The 26,612-nt window shown below is 35.5% G+C and overlaps 1 protein-coding gene across 2 annotated transcripts in view; it reads right to left on the bottom strand.

The window, feature by feature from the left end:
* Positions 1-26,612, bottom strand: part of Cfap299 (cilia and flagella associated protein 299) — a 675,940-nt gene that overhangs the window by 102,822 nt on the left and 546,506 nt on the right. For both annotated transcript variants that reach the window (XM_047567085.1, XM_047567084.1), the window contains exon 4: positions 18,301-18,443. In XM_047567085.1, coding sequence (XP_047423041.1) covers positions 18,301-18,443 — 143 coding nt within the window. The remainder of the gene's footprint in view (positions 1-18,300; positions 18,444-26,612) is intronic.

Genomic DNA, 26,612 nt, shown 5'->3' on the forward strand with positions numbered 1-26,612 from the left:
TAGGTATAAAATCTTTGTTAACATCCTCAATCTGCTTCTAGAAACTGATAAGATTGAGCCATAACTGAACCAGGTTTTGTTTCATTCTTTTCAAGTTGGTCCCTGGAGAGAAATATGAGAGACCATAAATTTGAAAGGAATTGCTTTGTTCTTTTGAGATATTCAGTGCCTTTATCCCTAAAAGTAGGGGTAGATAAAGAACAAAATAGTACTGGTTGCTCTCTTTATAACAAAACAGATAATGACAATTTGATTTTACAAATTATTATTCTGGTTTTGAAATTCTTTTTATGTCACAACTATTTTGTAATACTAGAAAATAAAATCACACATTGTTCAAAGAAAGTGATTGCATATTGTATCCTTCAATTTCATAAATTAGTAGAATCAGAATAAATTTAATTTTGTAAGTGATTTGGCAGTTGAATTTCTAGTTTAAGTGAATACAAGCTCCTTTGTCCCTAACTTACTGGACTCTTTTTAAGTAGCAAACTAGAATCAAACATGAATTTGATAGTATGTAGAAAAATCCCTTCTATACTAAAACTGAAGAGAAACTCAGATATTTTGTAAATGTCAAGTACCATCCACTGGGATATTTTTGAAAACAATAAAAGCATGATTGTACTAGAATTTTAATTATTCTCTAGCTTTACATCATGTAGAGAATTAAATTTTATCAGGAGAACACTTATAAATAGGTTTTCTGTAATCTAATAGTCTAAACCAATAAAAACTTTTTCCTGTCACCAAAATAAACTTAGTGAATCAATGGCAAATATCCAGAATTAAACAACAAGCAAAAGCATAAATATATAGAGTATATAATAATGTAATGCTCTGAAAAAATTGCTGTAGTATCAATTAAAATGATAGTTTCAAAATTATTATGTTCAGGATTATTATAAACTAGTATCAACTGTGAGTAAAAGTCATATACAACTTTTTGTTTGTTTGTTAATGGGGATTGAACCCAGAGGTATTTTACCACTGAGCCACATTCCCAGTCATTTAAACTATTTTTATTTTGAGACAGGGTCTTACTAAATTACTTTGAATCTCATTGAGTTGTTGAGACTGGCCTTAAACTTGTGATCCTCCTGTTGTAGCCTCCCTAGCAACTGGAATTACAGGCATGTGCCACCATACCTGGGCTCATATACAACTTTTTAATTTAAATTCCACAATGCTAAAGAATCTTACTCTTTTTTCTTAATTTACTTATTCATGTTTTTATTTTTACAGACTGCATTTTGATTCATTGTTAACAAATGGGGCACAACTTTTCATATCTACAGTTGTACATGCTATAGATTCATACCATTCATGTAATCATACATGTATATAGGGTTATGATGCTGTCTCATTCCCCATCTTTCCTACCCCACCCCCTCCTCCCTCTCATTTCCCTCTACATAATCTAAAGTTTTTGCATTCTTCTCTCACCTCCCCAACCTCCATTATGTATCATCATCCATTTATTGGGAAAAACATTTGACCTTTGGTTTTTTGGGGATTGCCTTATTTCAGTTAGCATGATATTCCACAATTCCATGCATTTATCTGCAAATGCGATACTATTATTATTCTTTATGGCTGAATAATATTCCATTGTGTATATATATGTGCCACAGTTTCTTTATTCATTCATCTATTATAAGGGCATCTATGTTCGTCCCACAATCTAGTTATTGTGAATTGAGCTGCTATAAACACTGATGTGGCTGTGTTACTTTAGTATGCTGATTTTAAGTTCTTTGGGTATAAACTGAGGAGTGATAACTGGGTCAAAAGGTAGATCCATTTCAAGTTTTCTGAGGAATCTCCCATCCTGCTTTCCAGACTGGTTGCACCAATCTGCAACTCCACCAGCAAAGTACAAGTGTCCCTTTTCCCTCACATCTACACCAATATCTATTATTGCCTGTGTTCTTGATAATAGCCATTCTAATTGAAGTAATGAAATCTTAGAGTTGTTTTAATATACATTTCTCTAAATTACTAGAGATGTTGAACACTTTTTCATATATTTGTTAATTGGCTATATATCTTCTTCTGTAAAGTGTGTGTTTAGTTCCTTGGCCCATTTATTGATTGTGTTCTTTGTATTTTTTGTGTAAAGTTTTTGTAAGTTCTTTATAAATTTTGGAGATTAGTGCTCTATCTGAAGTGCATGTGGAAAAGATTTTCTCCCACTTCTCTGTAGGCTCTCTTTCCACATTATTGATTGTATCCTTTGCTGAGAAAAAGCTCTTTAGCTTGGATTCATATCTTATTCTTTAAAAATTAAAAATTTTTATAGAAAAGCTACATTTCTGAAATCTTTTAAAATATGTTAAAGTTTCTTTAATGAAATTTACTTTTTCATTCAATTTATTCATACTATAGATTCCAAGTAAGTCTCTACCATGTACCAGGCCTCAGGTAGGCACAGGGATAGAAATTAGACATGTTACAAAGATATCCCCCAAATTTCTATAGGGTACGGGGATAGCTGAATTGAAGGGTAGCAGCCTGGTTTACTCTGGGCCATGTTTTCCCATGCATTGAAAGGCCAGCACAGAGCAACTTAGAAGTATCTTTTCTTCTTTTGAACTTTGACTTCAAAAGGTAGTTGGTTAATGAGATGGAGCTGCAGGCCTATAGGAAGCTGAGGAAGAGTCCTTGGAGTTAGCTATGCAGAGAGTCAAACTGTTCTGTCAGGCAGCCCTGAGGTCTAGCTTTGACAAGGAAGTAAGGGACTATGCCTGGATGCATCAGAGTCACTTGGAAACTTGTCAGAAATGCAAATTGAGAACCTGTCAAAATCTACTGAATTAAACATGCTGGGGCTAGGGCCTGGAAACCTGGTTTTAACCATCCCTAATTCAGAAGCATGATGGAGTTTGCCAACCATGGATCTACACCAACTTTATTAAAAAACAACAACAACAACAACAACAACAACAACAACAAAAACCTATGCTTGGAATTATTGGAGTGTCAACATGAAAGCTGATATTTTGGTTACAATAGTCTCCAGTTTTCCATTCTTCCACCCAAGTTCTCTCCGTAGTCGTCTCTCAATTCTGTAGATGGCATGATTGTGTAAGAGTTCAATCCACAACATACCACTTCTCTGCTGAAGAGTCTCCAGTGATTTCCCATGTTCCTCTTACTAATGATAAGCCCTTTCAAAATTTACCTATAAGGTTCTACCAGACCTGGCTTCTGTTGCCTTCCGGACCTTATTACCTAACATGCTTTTCTTGGTCACCCCACCACAACCACACTTGCCTCCCTGATATTCCTCATACAGCCTGCCTCAGGGACTTGTCTTTTGTCCTTTCCCTCCAAAACCCTTCTGCTTGCTCTTTGTGTGACTTGTTTCCTTCTAGCTTCAGTTCTCTTTTCAAATATCAGTTTATCAGTGCAATGAGGGCTCCATGGTTGTCCTATTTAAAAATGGCAACCATATAATCCTCTTCCCTGCTTTACTTTGTTTCATAGCACTTCTATTTCTAGGTCATTTCATATATATGTATGTATGCTCTTATATTTACATATTTGTTTTTATATAACCATTGAAGATGAAATATAAATGTGTACACACACATGTATATACACATATATAGATGCATAGATAGATATATTTGCTATTGCTTATTTTCTAATACTTGAATATAAAGCCATGAAAAAAAGACTTCTTTAATTTTGGTAATTGTTTTATCCTTAATGCTTAGGACTTGATACACTGACAGTATTCAATAACTGTTTATTGGATAATCTTCAGTGGGATTTTTGGATTAGTTCTTTGCCAGTTACACCTCTGACAAATAACTACAAATATCTGCCCCCCGCAAAACAAAAACAAAACAAAAATAAACCCTCCAACATCATGGTTGTTTCTGTGTTGAAGAACTCAGAGAAAAATGTGATATCATGTTACAAGTGACTTAAAAAGTGGACTAAATGATAAGGAAATGCATTGGTAAACTCTGGGAATAAAAGAGCTTCGAAAAGGAAGTCATACCAGAATCCTGGACTCAATGAAGGGTAGACCAAGTGGCAAATGTGAGAACAGGTACTTCAGTGAGAACGTCAGGAGAAAGCATGATGTATTTGGGAAACTGCGAGTAGTTCTTTCTAGTTGTGTGTGTGTATATGTGCATGGGTTTGTGTCAAGTCAATTCATACTTCTAAAGTATAGGGCATGTGGAGAGGTGGGCAGATGGTGAAACAAGGCAGGAAAATTTGATAGAAAATTTACATTTAAAAATAGAAGGGTTCAATTATCTTTAATCTTAAAAATGATTCATTTTTCAGGTGTTCAAGTAGAATCTGACATTACCGAATGGTAATCTAGATTATCATGAAGAGTAGGATTTCTGGGGCAAACAGAAATCAGAGTAGAGAAAGAGTAGTAAATCTAAGTTAAATTCTAGGATGCCTCTAGAATTTTCCATTACAGATTATAGTAAATAGATTTGAATTTGGACCATGTGATTTTAATCACTCTTCCTTTCATGCTAGCTCAGTCATGGTCAAAGAAAAAGTCATAGAAGATATATAATTATAGTTATTAGAAAAAGTGAACTGGTTTTTGCTTATTAACTTATTTAAGGATAAAATTAAGTAAGACGAAATAAAGAGATTCAAGTCATATGTATCAACAGATAAATATATAGCATGTTGGAATGTTAAAAGAATCTAGACTAGGGATTAGGAGATCTAGGATCAAGTTCCACCTTTGTTTAATTACCCTTTTATCCCTTAGCAAACCAAATGAATCTGTCCTCATTTGTGGGAGTCACACTGATGCATCTCTAGATTTTTAAAAACTACTGTATTATGAAACAAAATATATCTGGAAAATATGGATTTACATGCATCTCAATATATTTTTTCTTGCTATACATTCATAACCCTTATTTCCTCTTGCTTCAGAGAGCAAGGTGTATTTCCTGAAGCATCATTTACCTTACTTTTTTGATTCTGTGGGGGACATAAATATGGTGTCTGAAGCCTGATGATCAATGGTGCATTATTGTTGCTTTTATTAATCCAAATGAGGTAGACATTATAACATCAGAAACAGAGAATTTGTAGGAAGTCAGAGACATTTATATGATGCTGTTTAGTAAGCTTTTTTGCTTCTGTGACTGACAGACCTGACAAAAACAATTTGAAGAAGGAAAAGGTTTGGGGGGTTGGCTCATGGTTTCAGAAGGATTGGTACATACACAGTTGGCTCCATTCCTCAGGACTCAAGACGAGGTAGAACAATATGAAGGAAGAGTATGTCAGAGAGAAACAGCTCACATGATGATCAGAAAGCAAAGAGAGAAACTCCACTTGCCAGATAAAAAATAAATACTCCAAATGCACGCCCCCTAATGACCCATCTCCTCCAGTCATACCCTGCATGCTTTCAGTTACCACTCAGTTAATCACATCAGGGGAATAATTCACTGACTGGATTAAGACTCTCATAACCCCATCATTTTACTTATAAATTTTCTTATATTGTCTCACACATAAACTTTGTGGGGAGACCTCACATCCAAATCATAATAGATGCCCTCAAGTTTCTTCTGGCTACATACAACAAAATTAAATTTTTTTGTCGAAAAAATTGGCTTGGAAATTTTTGGACCAACCTGGCAAACTTAATATCTCTGATAAAGATAACATCTCTAGGAAAATGGTTCTGTGTTCCAAACAATAAACATACAATTTTGTTGAATGATATTTTTGCACACCAGAAGTTATCTGTGATGCCTGCTAGCTCTATTTTATAACTTTAGCATTATTTGCATCAAATTAAAATACATATTATTCTTTCTTCCAATTCAGAAAACTAGATGAAAATAAACCTGAATAACAAGGTTAATTCACTACTAATATTTTTAAATATAGATTTTCTTAACAAGAAAGCTACATAGGTTTACATAATTAGTTCATATGAATTTAGGTACTGTAAATTTTTTTCCATGAAAGGAAACTATACTTTTTAGAGGAAAGATCGTGCAATTCCTCTTTAACTCAAGGGTAAAGCTGAGCACCAGTAATAATGAGACAACTTAACATTAGATGCCCCCAGATACAATACAATATGCAATTACTCATCAGTGGAGAATTCTTGTTCAAAGAAATATTGACACTGAATATTTTTAGCATTTAGGGTTATCTCCCAGTTTAAGTAAAATACAAAGATAAGAGAAACAAGACGATACCAGAAGGAAATAATCAGAGAAGTCCACGATATAAAAAAATCTGAAAGGCAACGGGTCTAATCTCTAAAAAGTCAATGTCATGGCCGAAAAAAAAAAAAAAGATTGGGAAGTATGGAAACGAACTTTTTAAAGTAAAAGACAGGCAAGAGGCACAAGCAATATAATTTTTATATGTTGATTGGATAATGTTTCAACAAAACTTGTAAAACCAATTTGGAATAAATAAGAAAATTTAGAAATGAACTGAATATTAAATGAAATGGAAGGAAATAATTATTTTCTTCTATAGGATAATGGTAATGCTATAGGAGAATGTCCTTATCCTTAGGAAGAATGAAATCTATAAGCTATTTTTAAACAGTATGTGAGCATACCCCCCATACCACACATATCCATAAACACACCACATACATACACACATCCCAAAATACTGAAGAGTCAAAGCAAAGTTGGAAAAATGTTAACAATTGTTTAGTCTAGGTTGTAAGCATATTGGTTTTCATTGTGCTGTTCTTTAAACTTTTCCAAAACTTAAAAAAAATTATAATATTGAAAAAATTACATAAAAAATTGAATGTACTTAATGTCACTGAACTGTACACTCAACAATGGTTAAAATGGTAAATTTAATGGTGTGTTTATTTACCAAAAGTTTCTAAAATTTGGAAGAGTTCACTGGAAAAGTTCTGTCTCAACCACAGTCATTGTTGTCAATAACCTAGAGGTTGTGTTGGATCACTAATTAAGGTTTACCAGAGACGTTAAAGGAAGCACATTCTAGACGACTTCGAGTCTGCCATATGTGTGCTCTGGGATTCTGCTTTTTTTTTTTTTAATTTTTTTATTCCTTTAAGTAACCACTCTAATAGGGCCTGGATGAAATTTTAGCACTGGATGATGAAGATACTTCAGTAAGGACTTGGGAGGAACTGCTACTTCTCAAATATTTGGGGTTTTATAGACAGGTGGGAGGAGGTCCATCTGTATACAACTTTTTGATCTCTTTTCTATGTCCTTTTGTTTTCCATGAGAGATAATATTTATTGTTTAGCTTGGGATAAAGAGGAGCTAAAATGAGTTAAGTATTGGAACATTAAATTTATCTGTGAAAGAATTCCAAGTAGATATTACAAAAATTATGTGATACACAGTTCAGAGGATATGAATAGATTCTAAAAGCATCCTGGGACATAACTGAGGTTCAACAAGTCAGAGCCAATTTTCCCCAAATGACTTTTAGACTGAATCCACAATTATAGGCCACTTTTAGTTCTGTTCATTGCTCTTCCACACACAAAGCTGTGGGACACTGTAATTCTTACTCACAGTGACTGTAAATGAAAGCCTGGTTAAGTACAAAGGGTTGTTTTTTGCCAAGCTCAATGAAAGAAGGAAGTGGCAAGGGTGGATACAGGATGGCCAAAATTCCCCAGTCTTAACTGTGGACAGCAGGGTTGCTTGAAGTTTTGGAAAACAATCCCAAATTAGTTCTTGTCAAGTGAGACACACATCTGCAAAAGAAATATATGACCTGACAAAGACTGGGATATGGTATGACCAAAGGAGAAAATTATATCTTTACATGACAAAGTCCTAAATAGAATAAAGTGTTGATTTAAAAAGAATTGTGGCATTTGATGTCCATTTGTCCTGGATTTTTAGTTTTATGTGTGTATGGGTCTATGTGGAACTTTGTTCAATCCAATTAACATCTCTATAACTCAGATTCTTTGGAAATTAAAATATGAAAAAGATCCCTAACCCATAGCCCATAAGGTTGTGGTAAAGAATAAGTGAAAGTATATTAGTGCATTAGTATAGTGTATTATGTACAGTAAATGTTCAGTTAATTTTCATAATAATCATAAGTCATCATAATCATCTCAGACTTTGACTTGGTCTAGCCTTCCTGACCACAGTAGTATGGAACAACCTGGGAGAGACCAAGGATTGAAATTTAACCCAGGACTAGTGGTTGAGCAATGGAGATCATGACCCAGCTAATGACAAATATGACTTTCAGAATCCAAGAGAGTCACACTTAAAAGCCTAGAACTTTATAGGTTCTACAAAAGAATGAAGAAAGGGTGATGGTGCTTATGCTTATGAGTAGTTAACTCTGTTAATCTGGGGAAAATAAAAGTAAATATTAACCAGAAAGCAGATGCAATTTAATTCTAGATGAAGGTTGGGATGAAGGAATGTAGGCTCATCATGGGAAGAATTTGTAAGTTTTCAAGAAAATCTTTAAATCTAAGACATTTAATATAAATTTTTCTTTTCCTAGAATATTAACACAATAATAAAATATATTATATAGGAAAAATAAAATATTCTGCAGCCAAACCTGGCCCAAATGACTAACAGGAGATCTTTGGCTTATGACTTCTTATGAGCCTGAAAGTATGAATGAAAAATGTGATGTAGATATGCAGTTTTGAATTTCCAGTAGTATATTTAAAAAATTAAAAATAGGTGAAAATAATTTTAATAGTGTGCATTATTTAATCCTATATAACCCACATGTTATTTTCATATGCAATTTGAATTTCTTAAGGATTTATATTTTATGATGTCTTTCAAATCAGGGAGGTATTTTATACTTACAGTACATCTGAATTCAGGATTATCCACATTTCCGTTGCTCAGTAGCCATCTGTAAGTAGTAACTACTCTCACAGACCCGGAGGATGCATTTCAATCTTTAACTTTGCTATGATTTGAATGTGTTCCCTCCAAAATTCTTTTTTTTTTTTATTTATTTATTTATTTTTTACATTTACATAGGGTAATGATGTTTATTTTATTTTTCCCCTCCCCCCACCCCTCCCACCCCTCTTTTCCCTCTACACAGTCCTTCTTTCCTTCATTCTTGCCGCTCTCCTTAGCCTAACTCTAAACCTAACCCTAAACCTAATGCTAGCCCCTCCTACCCCCCATTATATGTCCTCATCCGCTTATCAGCGAGATCATTCGTCCTTTAGTTTTTTGAGATTGGCTTATCTCACTTAGCATGATATTCTCCAATTTCGACCATTTGCCTACAAATGCCATAATTTTATCATTCTTCATTGCGGAGTAATATTCCATTGTATAAATATGCCACAGTTTCTTTATCCATTCATCAACTGAAGGGCATCTAGGTTGGTTCCACAATCTGGCTATGGTGAATTGAGCAGCAATGAACATTGATGTGGCTGTATCTCTGTAGTATGCTGATTTTAAGTCCTTTGGGTATAGGCCAAGGAGTGGGACAGCTGGGTCAAATGGTGTTTCCATTCCAAGCTTTCTGAGGAATCTCCACACTGCTTTCCAGAGTGGCTGCACTAATTTGCAACCCCACCAGCAATGTATGAGTGTTTCTTTTTCACCACATCCTCGCCAACACCTATTGTTGCTTGTATTCTTGATAATCGCCATTCTAATTGGGGTGAGATGAAATCTTAGGGTAGTTTTGATTTGCATTTCCCTTATTACTAGGGATGTTGAACATTTTTTCATATATCTGTTGATTACTTGTACATCTTCTTCTGTGAAGTGTCTGTTCATTTCCTTAGCCCATTTGTTGATTGGATTATTTGTATTCTTCGTGTAGAGTTTTTTGAGTTCTTTATAGACTCTGGAAATTAGCGCTCTATCTGAGGTATGGTTGGCAAAGATATTCTCCCACTCTGTAGGCTCTCTCTTCACATTTCTGATAGTTTCCTTTGCTGAGAGAAAGATTTAAGTTTGAATCTATCCCAATTGTTGATTCTTGCTTTTATTTCTTGTGCTATGGGAGTCCTGTTAAGGAAGTCTGATCCTAAGCCAACAAGTTGAAGATTTGGACCTACTTTTTCTTCTATAAGATGCAGGGCCTCTGGTCTGATTCCGAGGTCCTTGATCCATTTTGAGTTGAGTTTTGTGCAGGGTGAGAGATAGGGGTTTAATTTCATTCTATTGCATATGGTTTTCCAGTTTTCCCAGCACCATTTGTTGAAGAGGCTATCTTTTCTCCATTGCATATTGTTGGAACCTTGTCTAGTATGAGAAAATTGTATTTATTTGGGTTTGTGTCCATGTCCTCTATTCTGTACCATTGATCTACCTGTCTATTTTGGTACCAATACCATGCCATTTTTGTTACTATTGCTTTGTAGTAGAGTTGAAGATCTGGTATTGCAATACCCCCTGCTTCGCTCTTGCTACTGAGGATTGCTTTAGCTATTCTAGGTTTTTTATTCTTCCAGATGAATTTCATAATTGCTTGCTGTATTTCTGCAAGGTACATGATTAGGATTTTACTTGGAATTGCATTGAATCTGTATAGCACTTTAGGTAGTATAGCCATTTTGACAATATTAATTCTGCCTATCCAGGAACATGGGAGATCTTTCCATCTTCTAAGGTTTTCTTGAATTTCTTTCTTTAGTGTTCTGTAGTTCTCATTGTAGAGGTCTTTCACCTCTTTTGTGAGATTGATTCCCAAGTATTTTATTTTTTTCGATGCTATTGTGAATGGGGTAGTTTTCCTAATTTCTCTTTCTGAAGATTCATCACTTATGTATAAAAATGCATTGGATTTATGAGCATTGATCTTGTAACCTGCTACTTTACTGAATTCACTTATGAGTTCTAAAAGTTTTCTGGTGGAATTTCCAGGTTCCTCTAAATATATAATCATGTCATCAGTGAACAGGGATAGTTTGAGTTCTTCTTTTCCTATTCGTATCCCTTTAATTTCTTTGGTTTGTCTGATTGCTCTGGCTAGAGTCTCAAGGACAATGTTGAATAGAAGTGGTGAAAGAGGGCATCCCTGCCTTGTTCCAGTTTTTAGGGGGAACGCTTTCAGTTTTTCACCATTTAGAATGATATTAGCCATGGGCTTAGCGTAGATTGCCTTTATAATGTTTAGGAATGTTCCCACTACCCCAATTTTTTCTAGTGTTTTGAGCATGAAGGGATGCTGTATTTTATCAAATGCTTTTTCTGCATCTATTGAAATAATCATGTGATTCTTAACTTTAAGTCTGTTGATATGGTGAATGACATTTATTGATTTCCGAATGTTGAACCAACCTTGCATCCCTGGGATAAAACCCACTAGATCGTGGTGCACTATCTTTTTAATATATATTTGTATGCGATTTGCTAAAATTTTGTTGAGAATTTTTGCATCGATATTCATTAAGGATATTGGTCTGAAATTTTCTTTCCTCGATGTGTCTCTGTCTGGTTTAGGTATCAGGGTGATATTGGCTTCGTAAAATGAGTTTGGGAGGGTTCCCTCCTCTTCTATTTCATGGAATACTTTGAAAAGTATTGGAATGAGCTCTTCTTTAAAGGTTTTGTAGAACTCGGCTGAGAACCCATCTGGTCCTGGACTTTTCTTTGTTGGTAGGCTTTTGATGACCTCTTCTATTTCATTGCTTGAAATTGATTTATTTAAGTTGTGTATGTCCTCCTCGTTCAGTTTAGGTAGTTCATATGTCTCTAGAAATTTGTTGATGTCTTCGAGGTTTTCTGTTTTGTTGGAGTATAGATTTTCGAAATAGCTTCTAATTATGTTTTGTATTTCACTCGTGTCTGTTGTGATGTTTCCTTGTTCATTCCCAATTTTAGTAATTTGAGTTTTCTCCCTCTTTCTCTTTGTTAGTGTGGCTAAGGGTTTATCAATTTTATTTATTTTTTCAAAGAACCAACTATTTATTTTGTTAATTTTTCCAATTGTTTCTTTTGTTTCGATTTCGTTGATTTCGGCTCTGATTTTAACTATTTCCTGTCTTCTACTACTTTTGGTATTGGTCTACTCTTCTTTTTCTAGTGCTTTGAGCTGTAGTGTTAAGTCATTTATTTGTTGATTTCTACTTCTTTTTTTGAATGCACCCCATGAAATAAATCTTCCTCTAAGTACTGCTTTCATAGTGTCCCAGAGATTTTGATATGATGTGTCTTTGTTCTCGTTTACTTCTAAGAATTTTTTTATTTCCCTCCTGATGTCTTCTGTTATCCATTCATCATATAATAGTGTATTATTTAGTCTCCAGGTATTGGAGAAGTTTCTGTTTTTTATTCTGTCATTTATTTCTAATTTCAATCCATTATGATCTGATAGAGTACAAGGTAGTATCTCTATCTTCTTGTATTTGCTAACAGTAGCTTTGTGGCATAAAATATGGTCTATTTTAGAGAAGGATCCATGTGCTGGTGAGAAGAAAGTGTATTCGTTCTTTGTTGGATGGTATATTCTATATATGTCCGTTAAGTCTAAGTTGTTGATTGTGTTGTTGAGATCTATAGTTTCTTTATTCAATTTTTGTTTGGACGATCTATCCAGTGGTGAGAGAGGTGTGTTAAAATCACCTAGTATTATTGTGTTGTGGTCAATTTGAATTCTGTAATTGAGAAGGATTTGTTTGATGTACGTGGATGAGCCAATGTTCGGGGCATAGATATTTATGATTGTTATGTCTTGCTGATTTATGCTTCCCTTAAGCAGCATGTAATGTCCTTCTTTATCCCTTCTGACTAGTTTTGGTTTGAAGTCCACATTATCTGAGATGAGGATGGATACTCCAGCTTTTTTGCTGTGTCCATGTGCATGGTATGTTTTTCCCCATCCTTTCTCCTTTAGTCTATGGGTGTCTCTTTCTATTAGGTGAGTCTCTTGCAGGCAGCATATTGTTGGATTTTTCTTTTTAATCCAATCTGCCAGTCTGTGTCTTTTGATTGATGAATTCAGGCCATTAACATTCAGGGTTATTATTGTGATATGATTTGTATTCCCAGTCAATTGACTCATATTTGTTTTTGACATGATTTGGTTTCTCCTTTATTTGGCTAATCCTTTAGGCTAGCGCCTCCTGTTGCTGATTTGCATCGTTGTTTTTCATCTCTTCCTCATGGAATATTTTGCTGAGAATGTTCTGTAATGCTGGCTTTCTTTTTGTAAATTCCTTTAGCTTTTGTTTATCATGGAAGGATCTTATTTCATCGTCAAATTTGAAGGTAAGTTTTGCTGGGTATAAGATTCTTGGTTGGCATCCGTTTTCTTTCAGGGCTTGGTATATGTTGTTCCAGGCCCTTCTAGCTTTTAGGGTCAGGATTGAAAAATCTGCTGATATTCTTATTGGTTTCCCTCTGAATGTAATTTGATTCTTTTCTCTCGCGGCCTTTAAAATTCTGTCTTTATTTTGTATGTTAGGTATTTTCATAATAATGTGCCTTGGTGTGGGTCTGTTGTAATTTTGTATGTTTGGAGTTCTATAAGCCTCTTGTACTTGGTTTTCCATTTCATTCTTCAGATTTGGGAAATATTCTGATATTATTTCATTGAATAGATTGTTCATTCCTTTGGTTTGTTTCTCTAAGCCTTCCTCAATCCCAATAATTCTTAAATTTGGCCTTTCATGATATCCCATAATTCTTGTAGATTCTGTTCATGATTTCTTACCATCTTTCCTTTTGGCCAACTTTGCTTTCAAGATTAAATAATTTGTCTTCAATGTCTGAGGTTCTGTCTTCCAGGTGTTCTATCCTATTGGTTATGCTTTCTATGGAGTTTTTAATTTGGTTTATTGTTTCCTTCATTTCAAGGATTTCAGTTTGTTTTTTTTTTCAGTATCTCTAACTCTTTATTGAAATGATCTCTTGCTTCCCGTATTTGGTCTTTTAACTGTTGATTGGTGCGATCATTTAATGCCTGCATTTGCTCTTTCATCTCCTCCTTCAATGCCTGCATTTGCTCTTTCATCTCCTCATTAGCTTCCCTGATCGTTTTAATTACGTACATTCTGAACTCCCTTTCTGACATTTCTTCTGCTGTGCTGTCATTGGGTTTTATTGATGTAGTATCTAGGTTTGTTTGGGACATTTTCTTCCCTTGTTTTCTCATATTGGTCAGTTGTCAGTAGGACCCTGAGATATTGCAGTTTTCCGCTACTGGCTTATAGTGTCCCGGTAGATTTCCAGTGTATCACCTCCCAGCCTTCAGTAGCCTGATGTCTTGGAGGAATCTGATAAAGCAGCTCATCCGAAGAAAACTGTCCCTAGCCCTCTACTGGTTCCACGGTTTGGAACTGGCTCTGTGCGGAAATGCTCTCACTGTGAGCCTGCGCCGTGCAGCTGGCCGTGTGGGAGGAGCCCACTGCCGGAGTTGGAAGGCTACCTTGGGAAGACTCTAGCTGCCCTTCCCGGCTCCAATAAGCCACCTCTATCTGGGCCTGCCACCCGGGCCGAGCTTTACCCAGTGGGCAGACTCACCTGTGGCTCTATTTCAGTCCGAGTCTCTCAATGCCTCCCCTTCTTAACTCCTGGGTTCTGGAGCGACTAGGGGTGCAGTCTACCTCTAGTCCGCCATCTTGGATCGCCCCGTGAAGAGAGCCTGCAGCCGGAGTGGGCAGAGCCGCCTGAAGAGGTCTCTGGCTGCCCTGCCCTAATCCCAGAGGCTGCTTGCTGATCGCGGCTCTCCGCTGGTTCGTTGCCGGAGTACGCTGCGCTGCAGGGGCTCCGGGATTCGGAGCTTGTTCTGGTCAGAAAGGCTCTCACTAGCGGGCCAGTTCCGTTCGGAGAACCTGGAGAAGCTGGCTGTGTGGGCGGGGCCCACCGCCGGAGTGCGCAGGGCTGCCTGTGAATGACTCTAGCTGCCCTGCCCGGCTCCGATAAGCCACCTCTATCTGGGCCTGCCACCCGGGCCGAGCTTTACCCAGTGGGCAGACTCACCCGTGGCTCTATTTCAGTCCGAGTCTCTCAATGCCTCCCCTTCTTAACTCCAGGGTTCTGGAGCGACTGGGGGTGCAGTCTCCCTCTAGGCCGCCATCTTGGATCGCCCCGTTCTCCAAAATTCTTGTTGAAACTTTGGGAAGTGATTAAGTCATGATGGCTCTGCACTCATGAATACATTAGTGCCCATACAAGGGACAGAGAAAATTATCTCAGATTGCTTTCTGCCTTCCTGTCCCTTTAGTCATGTGAGGACACTTTCTCTCTTCTAGAGAATGCAACAAATATGGCCCCATCTTGGAAGCAGAGAGCAGTACCCACCAGAAATAATCCTGCCAGGGACACCATTTTAGACTTTCCAGGTTCCAGAAGAACCATGTGTAATACATTTTTACTGTTTATATGTTATGCAGTCTAAGATACTTTGTAATATCAGTATAAATGGACTAATATATATACGTATGTAAATATATATGCATATATGTATACACATACATATATGGAAAATTTTGAAGATCATGCTAATGTGATAATTCTGATGCAGTGGTTGGGACTGAACCCACAATACTTTACTCCTTCCAGGCCCTCTGGTGTCAATGCTAGTGGTTCATGGACCACAAAGCAAGGTTTTGACAAGTCTCCTTTGATCAGTATCTTTTAGTACCCAAAGTATATCCCCCTCTTTGAAATTCAGTGAATATCTATTGAAGAAAATAAACTGATAATTTAATGATTACTGACCATATTTGAATGTGCAACATTTTAATAACTTTAAAAATAAGCAACATTTAACATACTTTTGAAGCAGGACTATAGTTATTTACTCTTTTTTAAACATGAGAAATTGCCAATATGTTACCAGAATGCTTCCTCAAGATTGTACTTCAATACAGGATAGGTTTTTATAACCCTAACTTTAGGGGTTTGAAACATTTAACATCTTAATAAAACAGACTATAGGGCTGCAAGGGAAATTTGATGATACCTCTTAAAGCTTTAGTATTAAGGGCATTCCTTGGTCAAGGGTATGAATATTTCATGGAATTTCCAAAAAGAAAGATGAGAAAATTTTCACATCACTCTGATCATCACATCAGGGATGGGTAGAGTTTTACAGGTTGGCCTTAGATGTATATTCAATAAGCACATGAAAACATAAGCAACTATATGCGTGGCACAACACAGCTTAAGGATTCCACATTGTACTTTGTCCTTGACATATAAAAGTTTAAAACCCATAATCACAATGAATTAGGATGCCTACAAACTTGAGAATTTGTTCATACTGATCACTATTTTGCTTGTGAACTTTAGCTCGCAGTTTACTTTTTATTTTATCCTCTCAAAGATGGTAAGAACAATGCATATTATACCTCTGTCATGAAGCTGGAGGGGCGTATGAAAGAACTTGGTAAACTGTAGAATACTATCTGTTTATAAGATGCTCACAAGTATATTCAGAGAAGATATTGAACCTTAAAGACACAATCAAGATTGAATCTGAAATGAGAAGATGATCAAGTTCTGGTGCATCTCAAAATAGTTGCAGCTCTCTGTTGACATATTTTCCACAGTAAAAGTAAAAGGCAGGATTCTAATCACAGAAATGTCTTTCTACCCAGCATAAAACAGGATGTTGAAAAAGGATTGAATAAGGAACTAGAAAGAGAACTTATTAAATTTTAAAATATTTTTGCTAGTTCTGAATCAAACTAAGCATGGAATTACATATAACAAAGGGATTTTCCCCCTCATTTCAACTGCCTGAACACTATATACAAGATTAATTCAGGTAGGTTAAAGATAGAAAATGAAAAAAGCAAAACTATATCACTGTATAAGACAGTGTCCTTGTAACCTCCAAAAAGATGAAGATTTACTGAACAAAATTCAAAAAGTACAAACCAGAGAGGAAAAGATTAAAATACATGAATTTGGCTATTAAAACATCTGATTTCTGACGATCAAAGTCAGTGTAAAAAAAATAAATGATGATATTTTTCAGTACATGTGACAAAGGATTAATCAACAACCAAAACAAATAAAGCAAATTCCTGCAATCTGCAAGAAATGAAAGAATAACCCAACCAACAGAGTGAGGCAAAGTCTTAGTAGGTTCTTCACAGAATGGAAATCTGATTAGCCAGTAAAAGATGTCTAATCTGATTGGTAATCATGGAAATTAAAACCACAATGAGAAAACATTTATATATATTTTGTCACAATAGTGGGAAAACATTTGTTAATACTGTGTGTTAGTAAGAATGTGGGTCAATCACATCATTAACATAGTACTTCTTGTTGGTACAAATTGGTATAATCATTCTGAGAAACAACTTGGTGTTATCTGTGTACACGTCTGTGATTCTATTTTTCATTTCTTTTCATATGGAAAAAATATTTATTTTGTCTTTCTGCATGAATTATTTTTCAGGTTAAGGAAATAATTGACAAGGAAAAGTTACTCTCTGTGGAGTAATCATAGTTTAAAAATGCAAGATGAATGACAGAATTAGAAAATCACCATTATGTAGTACTTGGTAAAACTGTTCAGGTAGACCTCCTTAATGGATGCTAAAAGCACTGGCCAAAACTTGATGGGGAACTTGATGATACAATGATTAGGCTTAGGCCACTTCAGGTGAACTAAAACTGGGTCAATAGAAAGTAGTTTATAGGGAATAGGGAGCTAGAGATAGATTGTAACAAATGACATGAGAGTCATCAGTCAAAGTGAGAGTATGAGATGTTTCAGGATAAAATTTTTGGTAGAATGATGCTACTATTTGGGGGTTCTATGGTAAGGTGGAAATAGTTGAAAAAAATTTTTTGTGTAAATGCCATTCAAAAGTGGGCAGAAGAATCATTCTGTCAATAGTTTGGCAGTGTGGAGTAGGTCCCAGGCACCTGGATGAGGCAAACCAGAGGAAAGGGTAAAGGTCAACAGTTAAAAGAAAGATAGATGTGAAGAAACTCCAGAATAGGACTGTGATAAGAAAAGGTGGGTGAGATGGTCAGCAGTCTGCACTTTGGCCGCTGACCAAAGAAAGCGGGATGATAACATATTAAATGGATTGCTTTTTGAGATATCTATGTAGAATATCCCACATGGTGGCAAGAGACTTATGAAGCCAGGGATTTTTAGGCTCTACTTAATGTATAAAATGAAGAGAATCAACTTACTCTGTCTCTGAAGTGTTATCTTTTTCAGACTACTAAAGGGAGAAAATGCATCTACGCTCATTCCCTATTTTAGAATTTTTAAGAAGTTCATAGTCACCAAATTTCTTCTATATGTATACTACCATTCTAGGTACTACATAGAACATAAAAGAAAAATCCTTCATCCCTGTCACTGAAGATGCAAGGATTATATACAAGGTACCTCAGATCTGTGGGCTTTGGAAGAAGTTTTCTTTTCCCAGTAAAGTAGACTTCAAAATCTTCAGTCTTGAGTCTGTGGGCGTAGTCGATATATCCTGATATTTCTTGCCCATGAGAATTTTTGTCACGAATGAAGATCACAGACTGGTAGCATAAAAAAATAAAGAATGGAGAGGAAAAATGAATAAAAGTCATTTGAGTACACTACATATTATAACAGAAGCTACAGTTGCTGAGCATTATATATGACAGGTTCTATTTCAATGCTCTATGCTTCATCTTTACAATGATGTTAACAGATATTTACTACTCTTTTCTCCTAACACTTTAAAAAGTTAACTGAATATGCACATAATGTGCACTTTACAGTAATTTTTAAGAGCAAATATCAAAAATCAAAAATACCCTTACTAAAATTTTCCTAAGAAGACATTATTTCAAGTATTTGAAATACATAAATTTATTTACTTTCCCTTCAGTATTATTATCATCATTTTGGTCATTTTTTACATGAGAAAACTGAGTTTCTCAATGTCCCAGAACTCGTAAATGGCAAAATTGAGATTCAAACCCAGGCTCATGGATTTGTCCTTCTAACTACTGCATTTTTTCCACTTGAAATACTATAGATTTTCTGTTATAGAGATGTAACATAGAATTTAAAATATCCATGAGAATAAAAAAAATCACTTTATAGAATAACTTCATAGGCCAAGATGCCATAGTAAGTTGTATTCTTTAAAATATTTCTCATTCATATTAATTTCTTCACAAATATCATTAAGTAACTTCCATATGTCAGGCACTGTTGTAGGTGCCAAGATATGGTAATAAATAAGACTGCCAAGATCCAGACCACCTATATTTTGGTGAGAAGAGACAGAGGAGTTATGAAAATAAAATCAAAAAGAAAAATTCCAGTAAGTAATAAATGAAATTAAATGATAAAGAAGGAGATTAGGTACAAAACAAGTTGGTAATGAAGGCAAAATTAGAAAATGAGAAAAGACCATGAGGAGGTCAAGATGTCGAACCAAGATTGAAAGATAAAGAAGCTGGCCATGTAAAGAAGTAGAATGGAAGCCTATGGGGAAAAGGGAAGAGGTAGTACAGACCCTAAAGATGAGGGAGTGCAAATGGCAGACCATAGTGTTTCCCATTTTAAATAAACAGTCATTTTTTAAAATTTCAAGTTCAAAGAAAACAAGATGACAACAACAACAAAAACCAAACAACAATAAGCTGCAAAAGGGAAAATAACCCTATTCTAATTGGAAAACTTCTGAATGTATTTATTTTCAAATTTAGAATAAATTGTTTAATTTCATGGCAAAGTTCTACATTTGGAAAAACTTATGAGACCCTTTTTCTTCTCAGGAGTAACTGGATTATTTTTCGGGGGTCTTTTGGGCGATCAACTATAGGAAACATCAACATGGGTGACCTTAGGAAGCAAAATTAACTACATGGTGAAGTTAGAAAGTAGGAAAGATTCCTTTTTCCTACCATATCTAAGGAAACATGTTATTAACAATATCCTCACTGAAAAATGAAAAGGTAGTTTCAATATATACTTTGCATTCAGCTGGCAGAGTACAATTTTCAATTTGAGTTATTATTCTGCTGATAGGTTTCATCTTGCCTGTCAGGTTGTTTGGAATTGGGCACTGGAAATAATGTGCTGAGAAGGATTCTGAAGCCGGTCTGGGTTCCAGGGGACAACGTGTTGTGGTGGACTAGTGTCACTTCCCATAGATATTGCAGGGGTGGCTAGCATTCATTGCTATCCCTGTGTGCAATGCTGTACAGATTTCAATCCTTAGTCTTCATTTTCCCCACATAACTCCACTGTAAATTAATCTAGATTTCTCTGTGATTTTAACCATTTATTTTTCAGTTTCTACAGCACAATTTCTACATTAATAATATCCAAAGAGACCTCTTGGGACTCTCACACTATTAAACCACTAACCCTGCTGTCCACCCAAGAGTCCTAAAGGTGCCTGACCTCTTCTCACCATCAGGGATGAGAGAGAGAGAGAGAGAGAGAGAGAGAGAGAGAGAGAGAGAGAGATTGATTCAAATGAGTCCAATGCTTCCAAAATGAAACTGTACTAACAGAAAAATCTCTCTCTGTCATTTGAATCTCTCTCTCTCTCTCTCTCTCTCTTTCTCTCTCTCTCTCTCTCCCTTTCTCTCTTTCTCTCAATGAGAGATACACAAGTCTTATTTTGCTAGCAGAAAGGTAAAGTATATATTGAAACTGCTTTTGAGCTAAAAATGAATTAAAATTCTGGATAAAATCTAAAAACAAACAAACAAACAAAAAAAAAAACTTGTAAAGTACATAAGTACATTTCTACCCTGGCAAGAAGACAAAGTCCAAAAACAAAATAAAAGCAGGAACCCTGAGAGAAGATCAGAACCCTAAAGTCAGTTTTGTCTTGTAGGCATTTGCCCAACCTAAGGAAAATTAAGAAAGAATTTCATGACCTTGTGGTCATGAATTCCAGCCTTTCAGGTTCAGAGGCTTATAGGACTTATTGCCTCAATATAAAACTGAGAAATCTAAAAAGATTGAAATAATATCTTCAATGTGCCCAGAGAAAATAAGAACCATCCCAGAATTTTACTCCCAGAGAAAACATCTTTCTAGTGAGCAAGTTATTGACATTTTCAAATGAAAAAAAAAAAAAAAAAGTGAGAGACTTGACTAACAGAAGTCTCTTGCTCAAAAAAATTCTGCAAGATATATTTTAGGAAGTGATTCCAGCTAGAAAATAAAAAATAAAGTAATCAAAACCAAATAAAGTTATAAATACACATGTAACTAGAAACAAATTAGGCAGCATAAAACAATAATAATTATCTCAATAATAAAAGTAATGTCTAAAATTTTTGAAATAGACATGTATGTTTGGAGTGAGCACTTACAGTTAATGTGATGTATGTCCTCAAATTCTTCAAAATGAGGGTACATACATGAATTTACTTTAGAGTTTGATAGATATATTTGTATAAGTTTAGGAATACCATTAACAAAGAGGATCAAATGTATATGACCTTCAAATTATTAAAGAAAAAAATCAGATGTCAAATAATAATGAAATAGAAGCAAGAGAGTAGAGGAAAAAAATACAAAAGCGGCAGCACAAATAAAATACATAAAATTTATTGACAGTGTTACAGGATGTATTTGTTCTCCCCAAATGTATATGTTTTGATCCTAACCCCCAGTACTCAGTATATGACTTTATTTGGAGAGAGAACATTTAAAGATGTGATTAAGTTATGAGTCAGTTGGCATGGGCCCTATTCCAATCTGACTGGTGTCCTCTCAAGAAGGGAAAATTTGGACACAGATAGCAAGGGTTCATGTGCTCAGAGGAAACCACTATGTGAAGTCCCAGCAAGAAGAGGGCCATCTGAAATTCAGGAGAGAGGCCTCAGAAGAAACCAAACTGCCAAAACTTTGATCTACTTGAACTTCTAGCCCCCAGAACTATGAGAAAATAAAGTTATGTTGCTTAAGCCACCTAGTCTGTGGTATTTTATTATGGAAGTCTTTGAAAGTTACTGTAGATAGGAATAAGTTAAAATAATTAATTACAATAACTATTAATGACAAAGGTTTAAGTTAAAAATAAAGGTTATTAGAGTGTGAAATATGATATAAAACACAAAAGCACTAAAAGGCTGAAAGTTGAATGATCAAAGGATATATATATATATAAGAATTTCCATTTGAAAGAGAGTTGATATCAGTATTTTAATGTTAGACAAAAAGAACTTTAATGAAAAAGCATTAATCGAGATGAAGCCTCACTACCTAATGATAAAAGATTCGGTACATAAAAAGATCTAACAATTCTGAACTTGAATGAGGCTTTGAAAACCGAATCTCAAAGTATTTAAAGCAAAACACATATAACTACAAAGATAAATAGAAGAGTCATCATCACTATGGTAAATTCCTCTCTCTTGTTAATTTCTAGGATAAGCAGAGAATAAATGCATACATATTATAACATTTATATAGATCTTAAAGAATTGAAAACCCAAACCTGAACACATGGTGTTCCTCTTAGGTAAATACCTAAACATCTTTACTCTTCAATGTTCTTGTGTATAAAACAACTGATGAACTAAATTATACACATTTGACCATAATTTTACTATTACATTATTATGTATATAAAGTTCCCTTTCTATGGAAATCTGATTAAATGTATCACCAACTTCATTGCTCCAGTTCTAATTGTTAAGGGTAAACTCTGATTTTTGTGAATATTTGGGTTTTCTAATGATAGCAAGTGAGACCAAACTGAGTATAAATGTTGAGTCCCTCTAGGTTCACTATATATACTGGGGCAAGTCAATCACACTTTTAATGTATTTCCTCTATTTATAAGTTCTATGCCCTGCAGGTATGACCCAAGGAAGCCCAGATACTGTTTGAACTGGTGACAAACCAGACTACTGAAAAGTCCAGCAAGATTCTGTCGTAAATAGAACAAAGCAAAACAAAACATAAATCACCAAAATCTTGCTTGTTCCCAAGAATTTAGTTAACCCATCTTGCATCTTCTTCTTTCTTTCTGTTTCTCATTGAACTGTACACAGAAACAAAATGATCCCTCTCTTTTGTCTTACAGATGCTATCAAGGTCTTATCTTCTATCCCATACTATTTCTTTCTCAATTGGGATTCTGGTGGTAAACCATAGTACCTATGGTTTCTTTTATTTTCAGTAGGAAAAGATATGTAAGTGAATTTTTTATAATTCTAAACCAAGAAAAGATAATCACATGGATCCCCTTTCACACAAATTTGTACAGGGCAAATAAATTTGTACAGGGTTTTTGTTGATGTCTTTCCAAGAATGGGAACATAAATGTATAAGTACACTTTAAAAGATATTTTTTAATGAAATTAATAAACGTTGCTGCTATGCTTTGTATATGAGGTGTCCCTGGTTTAAAAGCTCTGTGTTGAGCAAATATTCAGAGTTGAAAGGATTAGATTATAAGAACTATAATGTCAGCAGTGGATTAATCTATTTGGTAAATCTAGTAGGTGAGGTGGGACTGGAGGATGTAGGCCACTGAGAGCCTGACTTTAGGGATTATATTTTTTCTCACACTTGTGCTTTCTGCCTCCCACTTATCATGAACTAAGCAACTTTCCTCTGCTATGTCCTTCCACCATGATGTTCTGCCTCATCTCAGGCCCAAAGCAATGGAGTTGGCTGACTATGGATTAAACCTCTGAAACTTTGAACCTAAAATAAACTTTTCCTCTACTAAGTTGTTAGTGTCAGATATGTTGGTCATAATGATGAAATGCTGACTAACACAGAATTGGAACCAGGAATGGGGTTATTGCTGTGACTAACCTACCCATGTAGTTCAGAAGCTTTTGGAGCTGGTTTGTAGGAGGAGTTTGAAATAATTGGGAGATGCAGGCTGGAGAAGTCTTAGAATATTGTTAGTAGAACCAAATGATTTTGGTGAGGGGAGGGTGTCAAAAGATCAGAATCCTGATAGAAATATAGACAGTAAAGACTCTGACCATGAGTTTTCAGAGGGAATGAGGACTCTGTTGGGAATGAAACTAGAGGCCATTCATGTTACATTATGGGAAAGAACTTGTCTATATTTTTCCCAAGTCCTGAGACTTTCTGTGAGGCTAAATTTAAAGGTGATAGACTAATGAATCTAGCAGAGGAAATTTCAAGGCAGCACAGAATTCAGGCAGTGATACGGATATTGTGGCAGCTTTTAAATAGTTTTACTGTGAGAAATGGGAAGAAAGAGCAGGGAGGAAAGATTCTTAAAAACTTGCAGCTTGATCAGAGAAGAAACACAGGTAAGATTGGGTTCAAGGAAGGCATGGTTTCTGAAGATATTATCATCACTAAATAGATGCTAAATGCCTTCTACAGAAACAACAGGAAAAAAGTCTTTGGGATCATTTCAGGAATCAGCAAGATGCCACCCACAGCAGACTCGGAGTGTAAAAGTGAAAAGTTGTTTGAAAGACATTGCTTTCAAAAGAGAGTACTGGCACCAGAACCACCTTAAATCCTGTTTCTCCAGATTTGTTTCACCATTCTTAGTCACTCAGGTACTCAGAAACCACTGCAGGCATGGTGCAAATACTGCTTGAGATGGTAGCAGACCATGGTATCATTCACATGGTGCTGATTTTGCCGGAAAGCTGGATGCTGGAGTTAGGTGGCTTCCCCTGAGATTTCAAAAAAGACCTAGGTTGCCAAGCAAAGTCAGAATCCCTGCAGGTGGCCTCTGAGAGGGCAATGTGTGAAGTTGTGAGAAGGAAGCCAAAGCTAGAATAAAGATCCCCAGAATTATATCAGTAATGTGGGACACCTGCCAAAGAAAGCCAATGGCCTTGGACAGAGCCAGTCTAAGAGAGGACATGTGGGTTACAATCAGCAAGGTCAGAGGCAGGGCTGCCCAAGCTCTTTGTTGATCACATTTTACCTCCATGTGCCCCAGATGCCAGACATGAAGCTGCAGAACTTTTTTGCACAGTTAGGTTTCAGTCTTGCTTGGGTCCCATCCCTCATGTGCCTGTATCTTCTTTTTGGAATGTGATTGTTTACTGTGCTATTGTATATTGGATGTATATAACCTGATTTTGACCTTTACAGAAGTTCACAAGGCAAAAGTGCTTTGAGTCTCAAAGGAGATTTTGGACTTGGACTATTGGACAATCCTGAACTGTTAAAATAATGGGAAGTCTTGGAGATGTACTAAATTCATTTTGCATTTTGAAATGGACACAGGATTTTGGTGGTCAGAGGCTGAATGTTATGGTTTGGATATGAGATGTTCCCATAAAACCTATGTGGCATATAGGAATGTTCAGAGGTGGGATGATTAAATATTATTAGTGCTGTAACCTCATTAGTGGATTAATCCGTGTGATAGATTAATAATTTAGATGAATTACTATTTGGTAACTGTAGTCAGATGGGGCACGGTTGGAGGAAGCAGTTCACTGCAGGCATGCCTTTGGGATTTTATTTTTTCTCTCACTTGTACTGGGTCTGATTACTAGCAGACATGAGTAAAACAGCTTTTCTCCACCATGCTCTTCCACCATGATGGGCATGACTCACCTTGGGCCCAGAGCAATAGAGTCAACTGACCATGGACTGAATCTCTGGAACCATGAACTCAAAATAAACTTTTCTTCCTCTAAGTTGTTCTCATTAGGTTATTTTGATCCCAGGAAGGAAATCTTGAGTAACACAATTGGCTAAAATGAAATATCTTCCTAATGAACAAAATATTTCATGAAATTGTTTCAAATTTGATTAGAAGTATTGATGTGTGGTAATTGCTGATGAACTGTCAGGAGATTAAAACTTAATATCTGACTTTAGAAGTACATCATTATAAAGGAACAGTATGGGCTTATGAAATTAGAAGAGGTGATAATAAGGTATCAATAATGGAACAGAAGAGATGATAGTTGTAAAGAACTAGCAGACTGATTGAAATCTTATTCTGGTTGATTTTGTATTTTGTGAGTTGACTGAGAATTAGAATAAAGGTAGCTAGCAATCTTGATTAATTTATTTAAAATATATTTTCCTCCAAAGTGAATAGCAGTCACTTCTATAACTATTACTTGCTATCATTAAAAGGCCACAATGTTCTGAGAAAAGCTTTAGAATCTTTATATTCATTATCTTATTTAATATTCTCAAATATTCTGTAATGTCTAGATAGCACCATTATCCTTATTTCATAAATGTGGGAGCTGTAAGCATTGAGAATTTAAGTAATTGCCCAAGGACATGCTGATAGAGTGGGGCATGAACACACACACCAGGTCAGCTTCCCATGTTGCCCATGTTCTTACTAGTGTGTGATGAACAGATTGATTCAAATGCTGGCTCTGCCACCTACTTGCTGTGTGACATGGGTAAGTGACATGATTGTATTCCCTTTATTATGAAACAGGCACAAAAATACCTGCCATTAGAGATGATATCTAAATTAAATACACCTATTTTTGCTAAGCATTTAACCTGCCTGGCATATGATAAACAATAAATAGTATCTATTGCTTTTTAGGACTTTAGCTATTTCTGGTGCTTTTTATTTATACTGTGATACATTTTATCATTTTCCTTGGCATATGGAGATGGAATAATCATTTCAGAATTCCATTGCCTGCGTGAGTGTAATTATGTTTAGGTTGCAATACATGATTCCATTCCTTTGTTTAGTCATTTTAAATTAAAACTTTGGATGTATTTTAAATTAAAATGGAAACGTG

The sequence above is a fragment of the Sciurus carolinensis genome, chromosome 10, assembly GCF_902686445.1.
Source record: "Sciurus carolinensis chromosome 10, mSciCar1.2, whole genome shotgun sequence".
NCBI lineage: Eukaryota > Metazoa > Chordata > Mammalia > Rodentia > Sciuridae > Sciurus > Sciurus carolinensis.